The sequence below is a fragment of the Musca autumnalis genome, unplaced genomic scaffold (genome assembly GCF_047663935.1).
Source record: "Musca autumnalis isolate F117 unplaced genomic scaffold, ASM4766393v1 scaffold_1, whole genome shotgun sequence".
Taxonomy (NCBI): Eukaryota; Metazoa; Arthropoda; class Insecta; order Diptera; family Muscidae; genus Musca; species Musca autumnalis.
The window spans coordinates 323,443,418-323,470,728 of NW_027411644.1; the positions used below are offsets into that span (position 1 = coordinate 323,443,418).

The 27,311-nt window shown below is 35.8% G+C and overlaps 2 protein-coding genes across 2 annotated transcripts in view; one reads left to right on the forward strand and one right to left on the reverse strand.

The window, feature by feature from the left end:
* LOC141390089 (uncharacterized) overlaps positions 1-27,311 on the forward strand; it is a 175,209-nt gene that overhangs the window by 50,799 nt on the left and 97,099 nt on the right. The gene's annotated exons all lie outside the window — the stretch shown is intronic.
* LOC141390080 (glutamyl aminopeptidase) lies at positions 12,836-24,875 on the reverse strand. The gene is made up of 12 exons (XM_073962547.1): positions 24,803-24,875; positions 24,437-24,728; positions 20,297-20,667; positions 20,000-20,147; positions 19,667-19,931; positions 15,005-15,273; positions 14,491-14,927; positions 14,336-14,421; positions 14,109-14,236; positions 13,724-14,001; positions 13,383-13,661; positions 12,836-13,314 (listed from the first exon to the last, which is right to left on the reverse strand). The coding sequence occupies exons 2-12, from the start codon at positions 24,713-24,715 to the stop codon at positions 12,951-12,953; spliced, it is 2,904 nt and encodes a 967-aa protein (XP_073818648.1). The 5' UTR covers positions 24,716-24,728; positions 24,803-24,875; the 3' UTR covers positions 12,836-12,950.

Genomic DNA, 27,311 nt, shown 5'->3' on the forward strand with positions numbered 1-27,311 from the left:
AAAACATTCCATACGGGACAAGGGAGACTTCTCTCATATCAATGAGTGCACCCCGATTCATATTAGCTCAATGATATGGGACCTACTGTTTATCGCCGAGTCCGAACGGCGTGTCTTAAGACACAACTTTGTAGAGAAGTTTTACATGGCTGAAATACTCGGAAATGTCGCCAACATTACTGAGGGGTATTTTGCCACCGTTGAAAATTTTGATGTTGACTGGCCGGGGAATCGAACCCACGACCCGTGCAAGGCGGGTGTGCATACCATTGCACCACGGTGGCACCCAAATCTATACTTATAAAAGAGTTCAGTAATGATGACTCACTGACTCACTGACTCACTGATTCACTGACTCACTGACTCACTGACTGACTGACTGATAATCAACGCCCAGGCTAAACGGCTAAAGCTAGAATCTTGAAATTTTGGGTGAGGGTCACTCTTGGTCCAAAGGTGTGAGATAAGGCTGGATTTTTGGAAATTCGAACTAGAACTGTACTAAAAGTACTAAAAGGTACTAAATATGGTACCCTTTGTATTAGGCAAACGCGAAGAGCTAGAGTTCTGAAATTTGGAATGAGGTTCACTGATGGAGAGTTAGAAAGGTGTACCAAAGGGTTTTTGGAAATTCGAACTATAAGTGTTCGAAAAGTACTAAAAGTTACTAAATTTAGTACTATTTGGTATTACGTGAACGGATAGAGCTAAAATCTTGAAACTTGGAATGAAAATCTAGGTTTAGAAGATGAGTTGATATAAGGAGGTGGTTTTGAAAATGTGTACTCATGTGTACGAATAGTACTAAATGGTACTAAATTTGGTACAATTTGAATTTAGGCGAACCGACAAAGTTGGAATTCTGAAATTTGGAATTACTATTACTGTTGGAGTGTAGGTTTGAGATATGGAGGTAGTTTTCGAAATTCGTCCATATGGGTAAGAAAGGTACTAAATAGTACCAAATAAGGTACAATTTGGGTTTGGGGGAACGGATGGAGCTGGAATTCTGAAATTTAGAATTAGGATTGCTGTCGGAATGCAGGATAGAGGTATTTTGGAAATTCGTACTTTTGGGTACGAAAAGTACTAAATGGTACCAAATTTGGTACAATATGAATTTAAGTGATCGGATAGAGCTGGAATAGGGAAATTTGGAATTAAAATTACTATTGGAGTGTGGAATTGGGATACTTTTGAAAATTCGTACTTATGGCTACGAAAAGTACTAAATGGTACCAAATTTGGTACAATTTGGATTTGGGTGATCGGATACATTTGGAATCCTGAAATTCGAAATTAAGATTACTGTTGGAGTATTGGACAGACGTAGGTTTGGAACTTAGGGTCTATGGAACAAAAAGTACTAAATGGTACTAAATTTGGTACAATTTGGATTACGGTGATCGGATGCAGCTGTAATCCTGAAATTCGAAATTAAGATTACTGTTGGAGTGTTGGATAGAGATAGGTTTGGAACTTCGGACCTATGGGAACAAAAAGTACTAAATGGTACTAAATTTGGTACAATTAGGATTATGGTGATCGGATGCAGCTGTAATCCTGAAATTTGGAATTAAGATTACTGTTAGCGTGTAGGATTGAGGTAGTTGTGGAAATTCGTACTCAAGGTTACGAATAGTACTAAATAGTACCAAATTTGGTACAAATAGGATTTGGGTGAACGGATATAGCTGGAACCCCGATATTTGGAATAAGGAGTACTGTTGGAGTGTAGGATTGATAAATTTTAGGAAATTTTTAGTTATGGGTAGGAAAAGTACTAAATTTGGTACAATTTTTATTTCAGTGATGGGATTTCAGGATGGGACATTTGGAATCGTGAGATTAGGAATTACGATTACTGCTGGAGTGTTGATAGAGGTGGGGTTGGAAATTCGTACTCTGGATACGAATAGTACTAAATGGTACCAAATTTGGATTTGAGTTATCGGATGTATCTGGAATCCTGAAATTCGGAATTAAGCTTAGTGTTTGAACATAGCACTGAGGTAGTTTAGACAATTTGTACTTATGGATACGAAAAGTACTAAATGGTACCAAATCTGGTACAATTTGGATTTGGGTGAACGGATAGAGCTGGAACCCCGAGATTTGGAATAAGGAGTACTGTTGGAGTGTAGGATTGATAAAGTTTTTGAAATTTTAGTTATGGGTACGAAAGTACTAAATGGTACCAAATTTGGTACAATTTTAATTTGTGTGATCGGATACATTTGGAATCCTGAAATTCGGAATTACGATTACTGTTGGAGTGTTGATAGAGATAGGTTTAGAAATTCGTACTTTGGATACGAAAAGTACTAAATGGTACCAAATTTGGTACAGTTTGGATTACGGTGATCGAATGCAGCTGTAATCCTGAAATTTGGAATTAAGATTACTGTTGGCGTGTAGGATTGAAGTAGTTGTGGAAATTCGTACTCATGGGTACGAATAGTACTAAATGGTACCAAATTTGGTACAGTTTGGATTTGGGTGAACGGATATAGCTGGAATTCCGAGATTTGAAATAAGGAGTACTGGAGTTGGAGTGTAGGATTGATAAAGTTTTGGAAATTTTTTGTTATGGGTAGGAAAAGTACTAAATTTGGCACAATTTGGATTTCAGTGATAGGATACATTTGGAATCGTGAAATTCGGAATTATAATTGATATTGGGGTGTTGATAGATGAAGGTTTAGAAATTCGTACTTTGGATACGAATAGTACTAAATGGTACCAAATTTGGATTTGAGTGCTCGGATATATCTGGAATCCTGAAATTCGGAATTAAGCTTATTGTTTGAACATAGTACTGAGGTAGTTTTGAAAATTTGCACTTATGGGTACGAAAAATTCTGAATGGTACTAAATTTGGTACAATTTGGATTTGTATGAACGGATAGAGCTGGAATCCTGAAATGTGGAATTAAGGTTACTGTTAAAGTGAAGGATTGAGGTAGTTTTCGAAAACCTTACTTATGGGTACGAAGAGTACGAAATGGTACAATTTGGAATTGGATGAACGGATACACCTGGAATCTTGAGATTTGGAATTACGATCACTGTTTTTATTTTGTATTCAAGTCAGTGTAGGATTGATATATGTTGTCGAAAAACGTGTCATGAGTATACGAAAAGTACTTAATGGTACTCAATTTGTAGGGTGTAGGGACTGTGCTGGAATCAGTATGTTTTGGAGTTAGGGTGAGTATTGCTATTCAACGTTTGTCTCGCTGTTAATGTGTAAGGGTGAGATACGGCTCATCTTTCTGAAAATCGAATTAAAAAGAGACGAACAGTACTTAAATAAAAATTGATCAAAATTCGCCATTTTCATATTATATATTGTTTATTTGTTGTTATATCCTTTCCGCATACGAAGTAGCGGGTACTTTGCTAGTATTATATATTTGTATAAAGGTACTTTATATGACAAATGCGCTTGAGAAGCAGTCATTATTTATAAGACTTTGTATGGGGGCCATATCAAAATGTGGACCAATATTTAACATTTTTGGTAAGGATATTTCTTACTCTTAGAATACGTTTTATTTAAAATTTTAGTTAAATCGTTTAATTATTGTAGGTTATATCCCGAAAATATATAAAATCGGGTGGTTAGGGGTCTACAACCCAGCGTCGTAGGTGGTCGCAGTTAATAAGACAGTATCAGTCAGCTGTGAAAACGGGGATATAACCTTGATTGATAATTTCCTTCGCCGGGATGAAATGGTGGTCTGTTCTGGTCTGAACTTGACCTCCATACAAAATTTTGTGACGATTGTTCCATAACACTATGCAACACTAAAAATGCAAAGAACTTCTAGTATGCACTTTTTGAAAGTACATATTTAGACTACAAAAACCCTAGTAGGGTGTTGTCCTGTCAGCTCCCTTTCGGATTTTATGGTCTCATCTAAACCTGGCTAAATCTACACTTTTTTGCATTTATCAGGACTTGATCTCAGAAACGAAAAGGAATTGGCCTTGCTGTCTTTGGCAATATTGTAGCCCTAAACTAGGAAAACTTATCTTTTGAAAAAATCACATAAGAAAAACTCCATCTAGGGCACCAAATGTTTAAAATATAGAAAACTAGCAAAATGCCCGCTACTTCGTATGCGGAAAAGGAATAATATACAAATAAACAATATATAATATGATGAACAGTGAACATTTTGATGTACTAATATTTATTTGAATTGATATTTAATTTCATTTAAGTGCTGTTCGTACACGTTTTGTTCGAATTTCGAAAAATACCTCTACATTTCAACAGCGGCCAACATTTTAAATTCCAGTCCATGCTTTACTATATGGGTATTTTGAACATTTTATCCACATTTTCCAACCGAATTTTGGGATTTTGTGACATCAAAATGTAGAAAACATTTATTCAAAAGACGTTACCCTATATCACAGTTAATTTTTGAGACATTTTACATTAGCCGCATAGATTTTCCTTTTTCAAATGAACTTACTATAACGTTCAGAATAGACAGCAAAAGTAAAAACAATTTTGTTGAAAAGATACGTTCGACTTGTTGATTTCAGTACATTATTTAGAAAACGAATTTGTGTTAATATAAAAACAACAGTACACTATTCAAAACAATTTTTTAAAATTCAGGACCTTAGCTCAAATTTCACAGTTTTAACACTACTTGTTCACCCAATGCCAATGGTATTACATGTAGGAACCTTTCATACATTTAAAGGTGTATTTAAATAAACATTCTGATCCTGATCCTCTGATCTCAACTGTGATTCTCATAACAAATTTTTTTATCGATTCACACAATACCAGTGCTTCAATATTCAGTACATGTTATTTAATACTTCTAGTACACTTATTGTACGACTACCTCTAACAATGAACCAATACGAAACTTATTGCAACTTTTTCACACACTAATTATACACACAATAATTATATAACTCCAGCTTTAATGCTACTCCCAACGTCAAATTTAATCCCATTTAGTGCATTTCCTATTTCTCAATAAATCAGCCAGCCCTCAGCCTAATTTCAGAATGTCTATGCATTTCAAAAAATCATTATCTAAACACCAACACAAACCTCATAAAACAATTCGAAATTTCACCTTAATCCCTTCATGCAACACCAAACTGGTACTTAATTTAGTACTTATAATATGTATAAGTTTCAAAAATTACTTCCTTATATCCAAACCGCGATTTATTTATTTTTCGTATACATAATTTCCAAAATTTCCTCTCTATCTCCACTATAAACGCAAACTGCTATACTAATGCCGAATTTCATAACTTCAGCTCTACCCCTTTACACGATAACAATTTGAACCAAATTCTGTGCCAGTTTCATGTAATTAAGTTAATTGAGCTATCATGACCATTTAGTAATTTTTGTACACTTATTGTACGTATATCCAGAACCTTAACCTTACACACCAACAGCGTCTATAATACCAAATTTCCGAATTCCAGCTCTATTCATAATACAATAAATACTTTTCGTATGAAAATACGAATTTTAATTACTATCTCCCACAGTAATTCCGAATTTTTAAGGATTCCACCTCTATCCGTTCCCCCAAAACTAAATTGTACCAAATTTAGTACAGTTTTGTACTTTTCGTAACCATAAGTACGAACTTCCAATGCTATTCCAGTCCTACACTCCAACAGTGATCTAAATTCCAAAATTCAGCTATCTCCGTTCACCCAAATCTAAATTGAACCAAATATAGCACCATTTAGTACTTTTCGTACCCACAAGTACGAATTTCCAAAACTACCTCAATCCTACACTCCATAAGTAATTTTAATTATAAATTTCAGGACTCCAGCTCTATCTGTTCACCCAAATCCAAATTGTACCAAACTTAGTACCATTTAGTACTTTCCGTACCCATAAGTACGAATTTTCAAAACTACCTTAATCCTGCACTCCATAAGTAATCTTAATTCCAAATTTCAGGATTCCAACTCTATCTGTTCACCTAAATCCAAATTGTACCAAATTTAGTACTTTACGTACCCATACACCCTCAATCTTACACTCCAACAGTAATCTTATTTCCACTTTTAAGGATTCCAGCCCTATCCGATTACCCAAATCCAAATTGTACTAAATTTAGTACCATTTAGTACTTTCCGTACCCATAAGTACGAATTTCCAAAACTCCATCAACCCCTAACTCCATCAGTAATCTTAAATCCTAGTTTAAGAATTCCAGCTCTATCCGTTCACCCAAATCCAATTTGTACTAAATTTAGTACTTTCCGTGCCCATAAGTACGAATTTCCAAAACTTCCTCAATCCTATACTCGAACAGTAATCTTAATTCCATTTTTCAGGATTTCAGCCCTATCCGTTCACCAAATCTAAATTGTGCCAAATTTCGTACCATTTAGTACTTTCTGTACCCATAAGTACTTATTTCCAAAACTATCTCAATACTATACTTCAAAAGTAATTTAATTACAAATTTCAGGATTCCAGCTGTATCCGGTCACCCAAATCCAAATTTAGTACCATTTAGTACTTTTCGTACTCATAAGTATGAAATTCCAAAACTACCCCCACATCGCAATGCTACATTTCAACGGCAATCTAAATTCCAAATTTCAGGATTCAAGCTCTATCCCTTCACCCAAATCCAATTTGTACCAAATTTAGTACCATTTAGTATTTTTTGAACCCTACGAATTTCCAAAACTTCTTAATTCTTTATCCATCAGTAATCTATTTCCAAAATTTCAGGTCTCCAGGTCTATCCGGTCACCCAAATACAAGATGTACTAAATTTAGTACCATTTAGAACTCTTCGTACACTTAAGTACCAACTTCGAAAACTACCCCCATATCTCAATCCTATACTCCGTCAGTAATCTTAATTCTAAATTTCAGGTATCCAGCTATATCCTTTCCCCAAATATAAATTGTACTAAATTTAGTACCATTTACTACTTTTCGTACACATGAGTACGAATTTCCTAAACCATTTTCTTTTATAAACACCACTTCCCAACCTTCATTTACAACCCAAATCCAAGTTGTACTAAATATAGTACTTTTCGTTCACATAGTTTTCGAATTTCCAAACCTATCTCAATTTTACACTCCAAATTATCTCAATTTTAATTCCAAATTTCAGGTGTCGAACTTTATCCGTTCACCCAAATCCAAGTTGTAGTAATTTTAGTACCATTTAGTACTTTTCGTACACATAAGTACGAATTTCCAAAACTACCCCCATATCTCAATCCTATACTCCGTCAGTAATCTTAATTCCAAATTTCAGGTTTACAGTTATTTCCGTTAACACAAATCTAAATTGTACTAAATATAGTACCATTTAGTACTTTTCGTTCACATAATTTACGTATTTCCAAACCTATCTCAATTTTACACTCCAACAGTAATCTTAATTCCAAATTTCAGGTGTCGAACTTTATCCGTTCACCCAAATCCAAGTTGTAGTAAATTTAGTACCATTTAGTACTTTTCGTACACATAAGTACGAATTCCCAAAACTACCCCATATCTCAATCCTATACTCCGTTTGTAATCTTAATTCCAAATTTCAGGTTTCCAGCTCTATCTTTTCACCCAAATCCAAATTGTACTAAATTTAGTACCATTTAGTACTTTTCGTACACATGAGTATGAATTTCCTAAACCATTTCCTTTTATAAACACCACTTCCCAACCTTCATTTACATACCAAATTCAAAATATACATAAATCCGTTCAAAATATACAACTGGTACTAAATTTTGTAACTTTTAGACATTTTCGTACACTTAGAGGTCGAATTTCCAAAAACCCTTTAGTACATCTTTCTAACTCTCCATCAGTTACCCTCATTCCAAATTTCAGAATTCTAACTCTTCCCGTTTGCCTAATACAAAGGGTGCCATATTTAGTACCTTTTAGTACTTTTCGTACCCTTCTAGGTCGAATTTCCAAAAACCCAGCCTTATCTCACGCCTACACGCCAACAGCAACGCACAGTCAAAATTTCAGCTTTCTAGCTTCAGAGGTTTCGTCTGGGCGATGATATGCCAGTCAGTCACTCACTCACTCACTCACTCACTCAGTCATCACTAAGCTCTTTTATATATATAGATTTTACATAATTGCTGAAATTCTGGTCAGTATCGGCTAAACTATTGGGAGTTGAACCAAGTAACCTTTTGCAAAAATCTTCCAAATAAAGTTCTCAACAATTCTTTAGAACATTCTGAAACTCTTAAATGCTTACTTCATGTTGTTTCAGCAGTATTTTGCTTCATATCTTTTACAGCACGTATTTCAAACATAGTTCATACCAACAGTTTATTCTCGCATTTCGGATTTCTCCACATTATTGACATATTTATTAAATCATCGTTGAAAAATATACTGAAAACAACGGGATAGAGGCATTTTACAACAATGACATGTTGTGAAGAGTTGTGTATTACATTCCAGGGAATATTTTTCCAAAATATAATATTCAGAAAAAATTAACGGTTGTGGAGATACGGTGTGAAATGTATAAAAATTGTGGCATTTTTGCATATATGTTGAAATTTGAGGCAATAAATGTAGTTTTTCTAGTTCATTATTTCTCCAAATATTTTATTCTTGTCATTATCTACAAATTTGCTTCAGAGGTCAGAAGAAGATTCGCATTGGTTTCAGAGATATAGCCCCGAATTTCTTTAAAAACTCAATATTTAACCATGTTTATATGGGGCCATAAAATCCGAGCTGGATCTGACACAACAAAACCCAACTAGGGTTTCTTGTCATTTGGGTATGTACTTTCAAAAAATCCTCAGTTCGAATTGTTTGCACAAGATCAACTTAAAAATGTTGCAAAGTGTAATTGCGGCATGGAGTTTGATTAAAATTCTGAATGGACTGACGGAACACATCTTAAAATCACTTTATCTCGTCGAGATATGAACTCTGATATACCACATGGGGGTCTACGACGAATATTTCTGGGTTTCCACGTAGTGTGTTACTGAATTCGGCCAAGAAATAAATGTGCCATATTATATCAAAATCGGTTCAGATTTGGATATAGCTCCCACATATATATTCAGGCCGATTTCACGTATTTGCTGCACCAAACACGCTATAAAAATGTCAGATTTCGATGAAATTTGGAATGTGTGGCTGAATTCGGTCTAGAAATAAATGTGCATAATTATATCGAAATCGGTTCAGATTTAGATATAGCCCCCATATATATTTTACATTTTCACAGTGGTGTAGGCCCCGACCGTCTTTGATCCTTTCCTTCCTGGTTTACACACTCAAATTTGTCGTGTAAAAAAAAGCGTCATTCAACGTCATTTGTGTTTAAAGAGATAATTTGTGTACAGGAACGGTTTTTGTGGTAAAATGTGTTAAAGTGGTAAAACACGGTGCTCTTGAATCAACTTTAATGGAAGGTGCTTACACCTGGAAAAATTTGTGCGGATTCTGAAACTGCAATGTTCATAGATGATAAAAATGAAATAACAAAAAAAAATCGCCGGAGCGCATTTTAAATAAATCGTGATTAAAATTCACACTTGTAGAGTCTTTTTAGGTGTTCACAATTTTGCTTAAAAACCGCAAGTCCTATCGAAATGGGACTAAGGAAAATGTTGTAGCTGTGAAAATTCTCCCCAAGATTGACCTTTACAATATTTTCGTAGGTTTACCATTTTAGAGATATAGAAGCTCAAATTGGGGCAATGTACTGACTGCATCGCCTTCTTATAAAACAATGTCATGCACGGTGCGCCTTAACTAACTTTAAATGAAAGCCGCTTACATCTAGAAGTTGTTGCGAATTCTGAAACTAAAATGTTCATAGATGAGAAAAATCTAAAAACAAGAAAAAATCGCTGAAGGGATTTTTTAATAAATCGCGGTCAATGTTCACATTTATAGGTTTTCAGGATTTCACTGTGTGTAATTTTTTGTGTCATGGAAACTTCGGAAACTTCTTAGCCTATCAATGAAAAAGAATAGTTAGTTTTTCAAAAATATTTTTATTTTTCAATATAATCTCCTGAAACTTCAATACACTTAGTCCAACGCTTTTCTAGCAATTCTATCCCTTGATTAAAATGGTTTTCCTCAAGGTCTTCAAAATAGTGGTTTACAACTGTAATTGCATCTTCATTTGAGGTAAAACGCTTGCCAGCAAGGATTTTTTTTAGATTTGGGAACAAGTATAAGTCATTGGGAGCTAAATCAGGAGAATAACGTGGGTGGTCAAGCAACTCCTACTTTAATTCGTTGATTTTAGCCATTGTTAAAACACTCTTGTGCGCTGGTGCGTTGTCTTGATGAAAAAATTATTTTTTTGTGTTGTAAGCCAGGACGCTTTTCTCGAATTTATACATTTAATTGATCCAAAAGCTTGCAATAGTACTCTGAATTTATTGTTTTACCCTTTTGCAGATATAATAAAAAAAATACCTTTGAAATCCCAAAAACCCCTTGCCATAACCTTACCAGCCGATTGAATTGTTTTTGCCTTCTTTGGGGCACTTCCTCCAGCTTCAGTCCATTGTTTGGACTGTTCTTTTGTCTCTGGAGTATAGTGGTGGATCCATGTCTCATCAACAGTTATGAAACGACGCTTAAAATCCATTTTATTTCGCTTAAAACGATCCAAACAAGCTTGAGAAATGTTCATTCTTATTCGTTTTTGATCGACTGTTAACAAATGCGGCACCCATCTTGCAGAAAGCTTTTTCATCTGTAGTTCTTCATGCAAAATTAAATGGACTCGATCATTTGAGATGCCCATGATATTAGCAATTTCTCGCACTTTTATTCGTCGATCATTTAATACCATATTATGCACTTTGGCTACAATTTCTGTTGTTGTTGCTGTTTTTGGACGTCCACTACGTGGTTCATCGTCAATGCTTGTACGACCACGTTTAAATTCAGCAACCCAATTTTTTACTGTTGCATATGAAGGAGCACTTTCACCTAACACATTCACCATATCATTTCTTGTCCCGATAAACCTTTTTTATGTAAATATTTAATGACGGCACGCATTTTTAATTTTTCCATTGATATACGATTATCGTGATAAAATTAATCTTTTTATGTTTAACAAATCATATCAAGTGATTTGCTGCCAGCATTAGGTGCCGCTTATCGGTTATCAGTTATGTATGTATTTTGCTCCATTCCGTTTGTTCAACAGCGATTAATTGTTATGACCAATCGAATGTCTCATTCTAACCCAGTTAATACCGTGTTTTACTGATTAAATACAAGTGAACAAACAATTGAACAAATTAAAATTGACATTTGACAGATATCTAATCAGGAATAAGCTAATAATTGATATTGAACAGACATTTTTATGTATTTCTGTAACAAATACGCTTCAGAACCAATTTTTCTTTCTAAGACTTTGTTTACTTTTGCAGATTTCGAATTTGGACGCTGTTTTGTAGTCGGAGTAATCAAACGATTGTCACCTTTCGTTAGGTTTTAGTGAATCTCACAAAATACCTCTAAGTTTTTCTATGCAGGCACATCTTGCTATAGCATCGATCACAAACCAGGAAAAACAAAGATGCCAAAATGTTAACACTCGATGTAGCAGCAAAGGGTTCTGAAATTTTTACCTCGTGCACAAGTAGATATATTTCCAATGTACGGAGTTGAAAGTCCGTTCATAAAATTTTTAATGCGGAGGGTAGGAGTACCCGCTTCCTAAACCAACTTCTTCTGGCCGACTTGTTTGACAATTATCTCCAGTAGTATTTTCATGAAAACTTTCATTATTATGCACAATATTGTAATACCCCACCAATTGTTGGAGTTTGTTGCGTCTTCTTTCTTTGGAATTTTAATGATGATAACCAATATTTTGGGAAAAGGTCTGTATTTCAAATCTGCTGAAAAAGAGATAGAGTGTTTCAAAAGAATACTGGGTCATATATAGAATTTCGACAGTAATATTATCAATTGCCGCAGATTTTCCATCTGTTAATGGCATCTATGGACCTTCTTTAAACGGCGCACAGAGGTCGATATCACTGATATCATACTAAAGTTATATTGTATAACAATCAGCAGCACTCGTATGTACCTGTAGGTAATATTGGACCGAATATAGGTAATATCAGATCACGCTTAGAAATAGCGCCCATATAATTTTAGTACCCCCTTTCGTTCATGTTTGTGGTCTGGGCTACATTATTCAGTTTAATTTTCTTCTGGTATGTTGTCTTGAATTTTTGAGTATGTGTTGCTCTTTATAGTTCCTAAAATCCTTATTTCGGGGTTCATGTGCTTCTTCTGACATCATGCCAACAGGAAGCAGCACAGTGTTAATAATTAATATTTTTGTCCACGGAATAAGGCTATGGAACCATCCGTCTGTTTGTATGTGTATTTGCGAATGGGTTAGCATTTCGCCTAACCATTGGAGAACATCCTAGATCGTGGAGGGTAGAACAGTCTATGCATCAGCTAGTATGTATAAATACGAGAGAGTATCAGGAGTTATAATTCAGACCGCAAATTGAAACCGTCAGTTAAGTAAAGTGTAACTTAAGTAAAGAGTAGAGCTGTGTGCTTAGTAGAATTAATCTGTGTGCTTAATAGAGTTAAGCTGTGTGCTTAGTAGAGAAGAAAAGTCTTGTGTGACTAATTGTATAATGTTAATAAAATATTTTAGAATAGTAATTTGGTACGAATATTATCGGGGAATAAAACAACGTCTACACAGGATTGAGCTAAAGCTAATTCCGTAACAATATTCATCTATGTTCTATCCCACTAACAATTTTTTTACTCCTTTCAAAATATATAAACTTATTTAAAAAATAAATAACAACATTTATTGACTCATCTTTACAAAACTATACATTCAGATCTCACTCTGTTTACTGCTTAATACTTCATAATTTTAAATTATTTCTAAAACATTAATTTATTGTTTCAACAACCAGGCGCGAACCAAATCCAAATTATTCTCCAACCAAGCAATGTTATTCTTAACAGTTTCCAAGGCACGGACACGGGCAGCAGTACCGGCACCAGCTTCAGGATATTTCTCAAAGAAGTATTGCATTTCTTCGTATTTGGTTTGGGTTGAGAAACGGGAGGTGATCGATGGGATCATGTTGCCCAAATAACGTTCATTCAAACCGAAACGCTCAACCAAATTCAACCAGTTTTCACGAACATATTCCCAGACAATGGGTTCACCAACGGGATTGGCAGCAATGTATTGCAGGCAGGTGAAGTAATCTTGACCGCGGACATAATCATCATTCCAGGCCAATTGAACATAGCTGGAGGCAATAAAAATGAAGTTAATAATCTATGTATTTAGAAATTAGTTGGGCAATCTGTTGCTTACCTGCTCAAAATCCATGGTTCTTGTACAGCAGCCAAACCGTACATCAATTTCGATTTTTCACTGGCATCTGTTTCAGATACAAACAAGTGCCACATTTGATTCCAGCTCTCTTCATCACCGGAATTCAACATGCCATAGTAGTAGACAATTTCGCGGATATCGGGATGAGGACGTTCACTTGGATTGGCCAACCATCTGTCAAATTCAGCTGAAGCTTGATTCAAACAGGCGGGCAAGCCCAATGAGCAGGCAGCACCCAAAATGGTAACACGCAAACGACTGAAAGGGAATACATACTATACTTTTAAAAGAGAGGGAGATAAGAGTCAGTTTGAACTCACTTTTGCAAATGGTCTTCACCAACTGTCCAACCCACTGATTCGTAAATTGGAGCAATGAGTTCACGGGCATAGGTACTGTAGTAGGAATAGGCATCTGTGAACATAAGGGTACGTTTGAGTGAAGTCAATTTGGACGACGCCACACTCCAGGGTACATATTGATCTTCTTTGCCCAAATACCTGGTCATATCCAAGGCCATGTCATAGGGCAATTGTGTGGAATCGGCCAAAGAGAAAGCATCGTTCAACAAACAAGCACGATCACCAACAGAGAAGATCTAAAAATAAAAGAGAATTCAGAATAGATGTTAGAAAAGAGAGGGTTTCAAATTTCTCATTAATTTCCTTAAATGATAATCTCTTTATTCTGAAAAACAAAACTTACATTTGGATTCTCAATCAATTTGTTGGCCAAATTTTCCCACATACTAATGGGGTAATTAACGCGATAATAACCAATTTGGTCGTAGTTAAATTTAATCCATTCCACAGCACTGTCCAAGTTGATTGTGACTGCAATAACAAACATGAAACGAAAAACAAAACATACAAGATGGGCGATAAGAAATACGACACCATAAAGCAGCAAAAACACCTCATCAAAAGACTTACCGTCACTTTGGTCATAGTAAAACCATGTACGTTGAACCTCCGAATTGGCACTGGTCTTGTAGGTAATTGGTATGGACCATTTATAGCTACGCAAGAAAAAAAATAGAAAACCATTAAAACCCTTATCAACAAATGCAAATCAAGAGGTAACATACTCAAAGGGTGAATCATTATAGACGCCATTATAATCATCGGGATTGGAGAAGAAACGTTTCTGGGTCAGTTTGTATTGGGTGGCAGATACTTGTTCTACTTCAACAACGGGCAAACCCATTTGTTCGGTCCAGGTACTCATAATGGCCTTAACATCAAAGCCCAAATTGAGTTTATTGATTTCAGTGAAGAAGTCATCGGTAACGGCATTTTTGTATTTGAATTCATTCAAATAATTGGTGACGGCATGTTCGAAATTTTCCGAACCCAAAAAGTCTTCCAACATACGAATAATTGAAGAGCCCTTTGAATAGGTAATGGTATCGAAAATTTCGGTAATTTGATCGGGATTTTCGACAGTTTGAATAATGGGGTGGGAACCTAAGGTGGCATCCAAACTTAAAACACCATGCAAGGTACCGGTGATGAATTGATCACGCTAAGGTTGTGAAGAAACAGAAGGGAGGTTTTATTGGAATCACATTTTGAAGCAATGTTTTTTTTTGCCTTACTTACCATTTTCCATTCGGGGAACACAGCCTCAACACCCTTATCTTCAATGTAACTGGCAAAACCTTCATTTAGCCACAAATCATTCCACCACATCATGGTTACCAAGTTACCGAACCACATGTGAGCGAATTCATGGGCAATAACACTGGCAATACGTTGCTTGTTGGCTGTTGAACTGACTTTCTCATCGTAGAGCAGAGAAGTTTCACGATAGGTAACCAAACCCCAATGTTCCATGGCACCAGATACGAAGTCGGGAATAGCAGCCATATCTGGAAAAAATTTAGTGAAATTGAAAACAAATATTAATTTGATTACCCTCTATTTTAGTAGGCAATAATATTGTTACGAATGTAACTGATAGGTTTAAGCTAGTTTAGATGAATTTCCATTAATTTGAAAAATTGAATTGTAACGAAAACAAGTAAAAAAGTATCAGTCGGCTTTGCCGACAGAGATATACCCTCAGCCTGTGTATATTGAAAAAAAAAAAATTTCCGAAAATATGTATGTATTTAGGGGGTTTTAAACATTTTGGGGGTTTGAACCGATTTGACTAGGATTACAGATTATAAGTTTTGCGGAGGAGACAGTAAAAGGAATGGATCGACATTGACCGTTATGGAAGTGGATCTCCAGCCACAACATATGGTGCCACAGGGGGTTTTTACACTCTTCGGGTTGTTTGCTCAAGAAGTATGAACTTGCCCCTGAAAAAACTTTTACCATCGTAATTGAGGCAGCGAATTCAAGTTGCTTCAACAAAAATCAAAGTGATTCGATATCTGGTCTTAAAGTGAACTTATCCGAAATTTTGTGTGGTAGGTACCAGATGGAGTGGACAAATATAGTCTATATTTGAACCTGATCTATATCTGGTAGATATATTAGGATGTGTAAAGTATAGACCAATTCGGCCACTCCCTTCATAAGTTACCGTAAAAACAATTTTTCCGAACATTTTTATCATTTGTGGTGAAGGTAGCTGAAGGAGTGGACCGATATGGTTTATCTTCAAACTTAAACTATGTTTGGACAAAATATTACTAAGCCCAAATTTTGGACCGAATTGGCAGATCCGTTCGAGAGTTATCTTGCGCTCCAACCACCGCACACGGTGTCATAGGGTTTTTTTTTGCAACTTTCAGGCTATTTTCTCAGGAAGTATGGACTTGCCCCTGATGAAACTAGTACCGTCGTATGGAGGGCAGTGAATACAAGTTGCTAAAATAAAAATCAAAGCGATTCGAGAGATGGGAGTAGGGTAGTAGATGGGAAGGAGTGGACCGATTGAGTCCATATTGAAAACTTATTTAAGTCTAGTACACATTTCACGATGGGCAAAGTATGGACCAAATCGGTTACTCCCTTCAAGAGTTATCGTGCGCACAAATTTTCCGAACATTTTCGAACTTTTGTGGGGGAGGTACCGGAAGGAGTGGACCGATATAGCCCATCTTCGAACTTAAACTAAATTTGGGTAAAATATTACGAAAGCCAAAATTTGAACCGAATCTGTTTATCCGTTCGAGAGTTATCGTGCGCTCCAACTAGCCAGACAGACAGACGGACGGACATTGCTCAATCGATGAGGCACATTTTGCCCGTATGAAAGTGTATATACCCTCGTTAGCATAAATGCTGAGGGTATAAAAAAAAACCTTAACAAATTTTTTTATTACTACTGTCTAGATTTTCCTCAATCCTGTTTGTTGCACAGTTGGTTTCGAGATGTTACCAGATCTTCTAGAAATATCAGCACCAGGAGCGATTTGTCATAACTACCGGGGAATTGAGAACGTCGATAAGAGAAGAACCGTAATCTAAAACGAACCCTAGTTTTATTTCATACAAATCGTATCGGGAAATAAAACAGCGTCTACACGGTGTGTGGGCCTAAGGTCTGAACCTTAAAATTCTTTTTATACCCATACGGGCAAAATGTGCCTCATCGAAATAATGGTTTTAGACCCCAAGTATGTTTGGACGAAATGTGTTCTAGACAATTTGGAGTCGATTTAGCCATGTCCGTGCGTCTGTCTGTCTGGCTGGCTGGAGCCCACGATAACTCTCAACCGATTCAGTTCGCCAAAATTTGGCTTTCGCATTATTTCGTCCAAACTTACTTTAAGTTCGAAGATGGGTTATATCGGTCCACTCCTTCCGGTACCTCCCCAACAAAAGTTTGAAAATGTTCGGAAAATTTGTGCGCCCGACTACTTTTGAAGGGAGTAACCGATTTGGTCCATACTTTTCACATAGTAAAATTTCTAGTAGACTTAGATAGGTTCCAATATGGACTCAATCGGTTCACTTCTTCGGGTACCTTCCACACAAAATTTCGGGGAAGTTCAGTTTAGGACCTGTTCTTGAATCGCTTCGTTTTTTGTTGTAGCAACTTGTATTCACTTCCCCCTCATACGACGGTACAAGTTTCATCAGGGACAGGCCCATACTTCCTGACCAAATAGCCTGAAAGGAACAAAATACCACTGTGACGCCGTGTGTAGTTGTTGAAGCTCAAGATAATTCTCGAAAGGATCTACCGATTCGGTCTATCATTTGGCCTTCGTAATATTTTGTGAACATATAGTTTAAGTTCAGAGATAAGCCATATCGGTCCACTCCTTCAGGTACCTCCCCCCACAAAAAAATTCAAAAATGTTCGGAAACATTGTGCGCACAATAACTCTTGAAGGGAGTGACCGATTCGGTCCATACTTTACACATCGTAATATATCTACCAGATATAGATCATATGGACTGTATTTGTCCACTCCTTCGGGTACCTCTAACACAAAATTTCGGATAAACTCACTTTGAAGCAACTTGCATTCGCTGTCTCCATTACGGCGGTAAAATCTTTATCAGGGGCAAGTCCATACTTATTGAGAAAACAGCCCGAAAAGTGTAAAAAATCCCTATGGCACCATATGTAGTGGCTGGAGCGCATGGCAACTCTCGAAGCTTTGAGCTTTTATCCTAGGCCATATTTTGTCGGGAAGTTCATACGCCCAAAACTTTGAAACCCCCATAAACACATGCGTTTTTTTCGAGAAAAAAGTATTTTAATTCACCCATACTGAGGGTATATCTCTGTCAGCAAAGCCGACTGATAATTTTTTACTTGTTGAGATGTTAGTTCCCTTCAGTTGAAGTATTACAAGCCTATCTGTAGTACTAGATGAACAAATTTAAGTCTAAGATAACAGAAGCCGGGACAAAGGAGACACTTCAGACTTTGAGCAGACATGTCTGATGTGCAACATTTCAGGTTCTGGACTTTTCTTGAGCACCATGATCTCAAATTGCAACCATTACCGTTTCTTTACTCAATTGTTCGTCCTTAAGTTCGAAGATGGGTCACATCGGTCCACTACTTCAAGTATCTCCCAGACAAAAGATTAATATATACCGCTATAATTGTGTGTATGATAGCACCCGAAGGAAGAAACGAATTTAGTCCAAACCTTTCGCATCGTAATATTTCTTCCATAGATCTGTACTGCGAATCTCTAAATGATTTTTTGAACTACCGGAAAAAATCGGTAAAATTAAAAATTAAAAAGAAGTAGTCATAAATCTCTGCCGATAGCAAGAATGCTGCCAACTTTTATTTGAACTTTTCATTCATAATTATGCCATTTAATTTTAATGATTTTAATCGGTTACTCAAAAGTACATCAAGCTCGAAGAATGTCTATATAAACAAAAATTGTATTTTGACTTTGTGATTAAATAATTTTATCGAATTTTGTCAATATGATAATTTTTTTATCGCCGGAAAATCGATAAATTTTTGATTGAATCTTTGAATTTTTTTATCAAATGGCTAAAAAATTTTTTCTGTGTAGGACAGCACCTTCTAGTGCCTTTCCACTCAAAATTTCAATCACTGGTGGGTACCAGCACTTTGGAAAGTGGTGTCTGACACGGGTCCATTCTTTGCGCTTCGAGCTAATTCCCTCAAACTTAAATCAAGTTCGAAGATTGGCAATATTGGTCAACTCCTTCCTCACTATTTTCCTCAATAAAGTTCACAATTTTCGCCTTGCTGCAATATAAGTACTGTCCGAAGATTGTTTTAAAATTTTCATCGCATTTAGTCGCTGTGATTCTGATTACAACGATATAATTTTTTCGTGGGCAAACCCATAACTCCCGACATAATAAACCAAAAGCTCTAAAAAATCTTACGATGAGCAACTAAAATGGCTGGTTGGATCGATAACTATCGAAGTGAATTACTTCCAAAATATCATCCAAACAAAACTACTCATTACAAATCTCCCTACTAACCAATTATTTTAACAAGGGCATGTAGCGACTAAAGGTCGTCGTTACTACATATTTAGCCACTCATTGGTCGAGTGTTGAAAAATAACTACTTATTTCTGGCGACATTCCCTTGTTAAAATAATGGGTTTGTAGGGAGATTTGTTTTGAGTTTTTTTTTTTTTTTTGCGGGGATGCAGTTCCAACCTGGACAACATTGGTAAATTCCTTCAGGTATCTCCTCCGCAAACGTTCGTTCCACACTTTTGCGCTTCAATTCAGTTTAAGGCCTAAAAAGTCACTCGTTCATGGTATTGGGAAGTATTTTTTTGTTTCAATATGAAAAGCTGAAAGAACTGATGACATGTATCTCAAAACTGTTTAACTTACCCAATTTAGGCAATGGATATGGAATTTGGAAGTATTGGACATAATATTCAATAACACCCTTGCCAACTTGGACGGCAAAATCAACTTTGTCCAATTGTTCGGGGGTGGCAAAGACACGCATTTGGAATTCCTCACCAATGCCCTTTGTATCGATGGTGACTCCTTTGCTTTGGAAATCGGAGACAATGAAACATGCCAAATAGGTGCTCATGGGAACACTCTTGCTGAAATAGACTTCAGTGTAGTCACCCTGGAAAGCTTCTTCCTACAAAAAAGAAACGAAACAAATGAAAAATAATTCAAGGCCACACAAAAACCTTTTTTCACTCATACCTTAACATCCATATTCGATAGGGCATGATAATCACCATTGTTGGGATGAACCAAAGTAATTTCAAAGGTGGCCTTCAATTGGGGCTCATCAAAACAGGGGAAAGCCTGACGGGCATAGGTGGGTTCGAATTTCGAAGTGGCAATCCATCTAAAAAAGGAACACATTCAATTTTCACAAACATCTTAAGGGTTGTTCTTAACAAAAATTCCCCGAGAGTTTTGTCTTTCCGCCGTTTTAACTTAAACGAGAATGTGAGAAAACTCACGGGAAATTTACCTTTCTTTCTCTAAGCTTACTTTTTGGTATTATCGGCCTTGGTGTACGACGATGAATATAAACCAACAATTTTATCATCCATATTGCCTTCGAAAAGAATACCCAATACAAAGGTGCGTGGTGCCACAATATTTTCAGCCATTTCAATAACCAAAAATTCGCGCACACCATCCAAATAGTAATTCTTGACATAATTGGTGCTGCTGCCCACGTTGGTTACATAGACATCGGTTATGGTCATATACAGTGAGTGCAAAATAATGGTATTTGTTGTCTCGACACAATCAACGGTGATCTTAACTTGACCCGAAAAATTACCAGTGGCAACGTTGGGATGTAAATACAAATCATAATTGCTGGGTATCAAATTTCCTGGCAAGCGATAATTTATCTGCGAAAAAGAAAATGAAAGAATTATTTATTTTATTATTAAAAATTAATACCGCCAAGTTGAAAAACAAATAAAACATTCAATAAGGGACGACAAGAAGGAAAATATTTCGGATTTCGTTTTCGGAAAGAGAAGACGTTGTGACAAGAGGGAACATGGATGATATTTTTTAATTACAAAGAAAACCGCACTAGGCTCCAATATTATTCAGACGCTTCCTATGAAGGGAGGAAGTTAAACTAAGTTTACGACTTCTATTATATTATTTTTATTAAAGGAATACGATAACTTAAGAATTGCATCATTTACCTACAATGCCTAATGACGCAGAGGTGAATAAACATATAAATTAAAAAGTTTATAACGGATAAATGAAAATAAAATTATAAAAAAAAAACTTTATGCTAAATGCATAATGTGGGGCTATACAAAATCAATGACATATAACAAACATTTTTAGTAACCAAACTTCTTCATAAAGGATTCGAAATAATAAATTAAGTTAAACTAAGGAAGATATTTTTGAAAAAGTTTTTGACTTATCGTGCACAATAGTCATTTTAGTATGTGCCGGCAGGGTTTTGGAGCTTTTGGGCCATTATCTCAGGAGGTATTGACTTGCTCCGCTAGAAAAACCTACTGAAAAAAGAATCAAAACGATGCGAGATGAGCTCGTAAACTTCACTTTTTCCGAATTTTGTGTTGGAGGTATCCGAAGGAGTGGACCGATATAGTCCATATTTCAACCTGGTACATAACTGGATGAAATAATACGATGAGCAAAGTCTGCACCAATTAGAAACTCCCTCAGCCTTTGTGGATTGAAATACTTTTTTTCCAAAAAAATCGATAGATAGGGCTATTTTTAAACTGAGTTTCGACAATATTTAAAGTGCCATGTTAGCGAATATTTTCGAACTTTTGTGGGGAAGGTATCGGAAGGAGGAGGAAGGAGGAATATTCGAAGAAATATTACGATATCCAAAGTGCGGATAAACGCAGTATTCGGTTCGAGCTCTCCAGTCACTACATATGGTGCCATAGGGGGTTTTTACAACTTTTGGGCTTTTTTCTTAAGAAGTATGGAATTGCCCTTGAAACAAGTTGCTTCAAAAAAAATCAAAGTGATCCGAGAGCAGGTCTAACAGTGAATTTGTCCAAAAATGTGTGTGGGAGGTACCCGACGGAGTGAACAAATATAGTCCATATTCAAACCTGATCTATATCTGGTAGATATATAGGATGTGTAAAGTATGGACCAAATCGGTTACTTCCATCAAGAGTTATCGTGCGCAAAATTTTTCCGAACATTTTTGAGCTTTTGTGGGGGAGGTACCTGAAGGAGTGAACCGATATGACTTATCTTCGAACTTAAACTAAGTTTGCACAAAATATATTAAGAAGGCCACATTATGGACAGAATCGGCAAATCCGTTCGAGAGTTATCTTGCTCTCCAACCACTACACACGGTGTCATAGGGATTTTTGTACCTTTCAGGCTATTTTCTCATTAAGTATGGACTTGCCCCTGATGAAACTTATAGCGTCGTATGGGGGGCAGTGAATACAACTTGCTGCAACAAAAATCAAAGCGATCCGAGAGCAGATCCTAAACTGCACTTTTCCGAATGAGTGGACCGATTGAGTCCATATTAGAACCTCATCTAAGGCTGGTAGAAATTTTACGATGTCCACAGTATGGACCAAATCGGTTACTTCCTTTAAGAGTTATCGTGCGCACAAGTTTTCCGAACATTTTCGAACTTTTGTGGGGGAGGTACCGAAAGGAGTGGACCGATATAACCCATCTTCGCACTTAAACTAAGTTTGGACAAAATATTACGAAAGCCTACTTTTGGACCGAATCGGTTGATCCGTTCGTGCGCTCCAGCCAGCCAGATAGAAAGACAGACGGACGGACATGGCTAAATCAACTCCAAATTGTCCGAAACATATTTCGTCCAAACATACTTGGGGTTTAAAACCATTATTTTTATTAGGCACATTTTGCCCGTATGAAAGTGTATATACCCTCGTTAGCATAAATGCTGAGGGTATAAAAATAATGAAAATAAGTCCAAGTTTAGATATAGGTCCCATATAAACGTACCTCCCGTTATTCAGTATTTTGACGATTTTAGCCAAATTTTCTAACCGAGTTGGCTGTAATTTTGTATTTTGACTTCTGTGGGAACACCATACCTCCCTGCAAAAAATGTTCAAAATAGGTCCACGTTAAGATATAGCTCCCATATAAACGTACCTCCCGATATTCGGTATTTTGAAGATTTTAGCCAAAATTTCCAACCGATTTGGCTGTAATTTTGCATTTTGATTTCTGAGGGAACAACATACCTACTTGCAAAAAATGTTCAATATAGGTCCATGTTTAGGTATAGCTCCCATATAAACGTAGCTCCCGATTTTCGAAATTATGGCGATTTTACAGGCGTGGTATAAGGGGTATAACTTTCAGGGTGGCAGCTGGATCTCATTTTAAGGTAAACTAGAGAATTTACCCTGTATTTTAAAAAAAATATGGACTTGCCCTTACGGGGCCAACATTAGTAAAACTTAACATAAATTTATAGTAATGATATTAAAAATAGCACAAAAAGTCATTTCCAAAGAATTTATTTTTAAGGAAGTTAGAAAACGAATTTTCAATATGTCTTTTGTAAAAACATAGTCAATGCCATCGACTATAAGTTTCATTTTGGAAATTGTACATTTACCTCTTCAATTGTTTTTGCGGATCTATTTTTCGTTTTTAAGGCACCGCATACAAGTCTCAACTTCTTCGACTTAACTTGACATATTACCGCTGTAAATTGGCAAACATAATATTGGATATTAACAATTTAATGTGTTTAGAGAATATTTCTTTCAATCGCAATCAAATTTGTCGCCATAAAATTTTCGATTTTTGTCCAGGGGCGGAACCACAGTGCGCCGTATGGTATGGTATTAACAATATCCATCATCTTCTTCTTTTCCGCCTAACTCCTTGAGGAGCCTAGGGCCTCTACAAATCCCATCAGTGTAATATTTGCTTACATTTCCTGAATATTTCAGACGTGACAAGTGGTGTCTCTACACGTTTTGTTGTAAGACACACCGTTCAAACTGGGCGATAAAAAATAGGTCCCGTATCATTGAACCAATATGAAACGCCGTGCACACCTTGACATGGGAGAAGAGTCCCTTTGGGTATGACATGGAATCATATGTATGAATATTAATTTAGTCTACCTTTCTTGAGAATAAAATTCATTGGTGATTTTAATAGACCTCTCGACCATTACCTCTAAATTTCGAAAATATGTTGACTATTAATTGCGCTACTTTATCTTATATATTTCCAGTATATCATCGGAAATGGTTTACACTATGCAGTAATTATTGTTATTTAATTGTGTCCAGTGCAATCTTTGGCCATGAATTCGTTTTGACTTCTGTCAGTGAATTTGTTTCCAAAAATGTCCCACACTTCAATTCTAGACTTTAATTTTAGCATTTTTTCTCTTATACGTAATACGGTCAAAATTTATGACCGATATAAATTTGAATGGAAATATGGTTCATTGTATTTACCGAATTACTTTGATAAGGGATCAATAACACGACAAATCACTTGTTATCAATAAAATGTCAAAAAGGGTTCCAACAACAACTTATCAAGATTATGAGAAAATACGCAAAGTTTACGCAATAGAAGCTCTTTGAGGAAGAATTTCTTTAAAATCTAATTAAAAACAAAATCACCTACCGGTTCAGGTTCTGGAGCTATTGTGGTCGTAGTAGTAGTAGTACTGGTGGTAGTGGTTACGGGATTTGTTGGTGTAACTGGAGCAGATGTTGTGGTTGTAGTTGTTGTCGTCGTACTTGTAGTCTTCAGAGCTTCCTCCAACATTTCCAATTTCTCTTTGGCCTCATCCAATTCATTTTTCAAATTGGTTTTTTGTACGGCCAAAACAATTGTTGAGACCGTAAAAGCTGTCAGGGCTAAGCCCAAACAGATTGACACTAACTTTGCAGTTATCAACATTGCGTACGGTTTCCTGTAAAGAAGTCCAGGATATCCTTTCAATTTTAATTCCTGTTCGAAATCTTCTACCACGATTTTCAAACTTACCTAGAACGAACCGTCTGCCACGCTATACCAAACGCAACTAATCTCTAGAGGAAAATATTAGCCAACAATTACCGCCTGGAGCTCATACAGATGACATATCATAATTGAGTTTGATTGCAATAAAATATTATCATCATTCCGCAGCTCTTGGTAATCTTATCGATGTCGTCCACGACGCCAGCGTTAACGAATGAACGAACGTTGCTGCATACCTTCTCCATCATTGATATATAATCGAGTTTCGGATTATTATTAAGGCCAATATCAGCAGATAGACGTTTAAATGAATTACAATCACTGATCAAACATAGACTAGTTTTACCCTGTAGTTAATTCATAAATTTTGGATAGATTACGAACGAAATTTGATGAATTTTTATTTTGGATAATAAATATGTGATTATTGGTAAATTAAAATAGCAACAACAGGTTCGTGTATAAAGGTATTGTAAAAATTTGGTGTTGATGGAATTTCAAAACATTGTTATTTCATTCGAAGTTTCGTTAGTCTGCTTTGTATTTTGGAGGTGACCTTCTAGCTTTTTTATGGTCAAGGTTTTCCTTATAAGAAATTGTGATTGTGAAAAGGGCGGGAAGCAGAAGCTTATTATATACGCGATAAGCATTATAAGTTCTACAACAAATATAAAAGATTTAAATGTTCCGTTTCCAAACAATGAGACAAACTATACTAAACTATGTTCCGTATTTAGTTTGCTGTGTAAACGGCTAAATCGTATTAATGAATTAAGTAGGGAAATCCACATTCGACCAGATCTTCATCTTCATACACGCAGAGAAATAAATATGATTGAGCAAAATATGTATTGTAAAGATATGTTAAATTCCAAATGTAGTATTGCGATTCCAACAATTGGGTTTTGTTAAATCCAAAAATAGTTTTTGTCAACTGGACAATAGTTCTCTCTTTTCTTCGACAATTTTTTCTCTTCTCTCGCTATTCGATGCCGTTGAAAAAAACAATTATGGTGAGCTTTGTTTGTATGACACCTATTGTGTTCATCAATGATTGCAATATTATACGCGACATTTATATCCAAGTTATGTGAAAAGTGTATATGAGAAGTATATACACTCAAATCAAAAATTTCTGGGCTGCTTTCCTGGGTTGACAATACTTTTTGTAAACAAAATTAGATTATGATAGTTCCTACAATCGGTATTGTTAACGATTTTTACAATATTGCGGAAATTCGAAAGTTGTTTTTGTTTTCTATGTTTGGAAAAAATATGGTATTTTTGGATTTAGATTACAATGTTTGAACAAAACAAATACATTTTTGGAACCAAACACATATTTTTATTCCAACAAAAGCGAAAAATATGTTTTTCTCTGCGTGTAAACTCCTGCAAAAGATGGAAGAGTTGCAGATCAATATATCCCACGTTTAGTTTTATAAAACTTTAGCCCACTTAAAGCCACTGGTTGTTTAAACGCCCCAAAAAATGGTTGCAAAAAATGGCGTACATCTCGGGTATTTTCGCATATGTTTGTGTTATAGTATTGTCTGTTATCTGTCATTCCATGCTTATAAAGCTTCATTTGGTCCATGCAATTTAACGCAATTGGTCTAAAACGCAAGCAATTCGGCAAAATGAATTTTTTGTAATTTTCGACTTTTGAAGAAAAATTTAAATATTCGTTAAAAATACAAACAAATGAAGTCTGGTATTTGTTAGGAATATAGTAAGAGTAATTTTTTCACCAAAAACCCAGGGATTGTCATGTAAGAATACACAGATATTAACCTAGCAAATTTTCAGCATTTTTAAAAGTAGTTCGGATTACTGGAAAACTGTACGTTTTAGAGAACAAAATTATTTTTTTTTAAAAACAATGCTTAAAAACCTGGTAAACAGGACTATGAAAACGCCACAATATAAGTTTTCAATGAAAACCGTACCTAAAATTTTCTGAGCGACATTTTTGTAGACGACGACGACGATTTAATAAAAGTGTCAATAATGTGGTGAAATCCGAAATGCGAGAATAAACTGTTGGTGTGAACTGTGTTTGAAATACGTGTTGTAAAAGATATGATGCGAAATACTGCTGAAACAACATGAAGTAAGCATTTTAGAGTTTCAGAATGTTCTAAAGAGTTGTTGAGAACTGTATTTGGAAGATTTTTGCAAAAGGTTACTTGGTTCAATTCCCAATAGTTTAGCCCATACTGACCAGAATTTCAGCAATTATGTAAAATTTTCTATATTTTATAGATTTTGATGCCCTAGATGGAGTTTTTCTTATATGGTTTCTTCAAAAGATAAGTTCTACTAGTATAGGGCTACAATATTGCTAAAGACAGCAAGGCCAAATTCCTATTCGTTTGTGAGATAAAAGCCTAATAAATGCAAAAAAAAAGTGTATATTTAGCCCGGTTTAGGTGAGGCCTTAAAATCCGAACTGGATCTGACAGTACGAAACTTTACTAGGGTTTTTATACCCTACACCACTATGTGGGGAGGGTATTATAAGTTGGTTTTG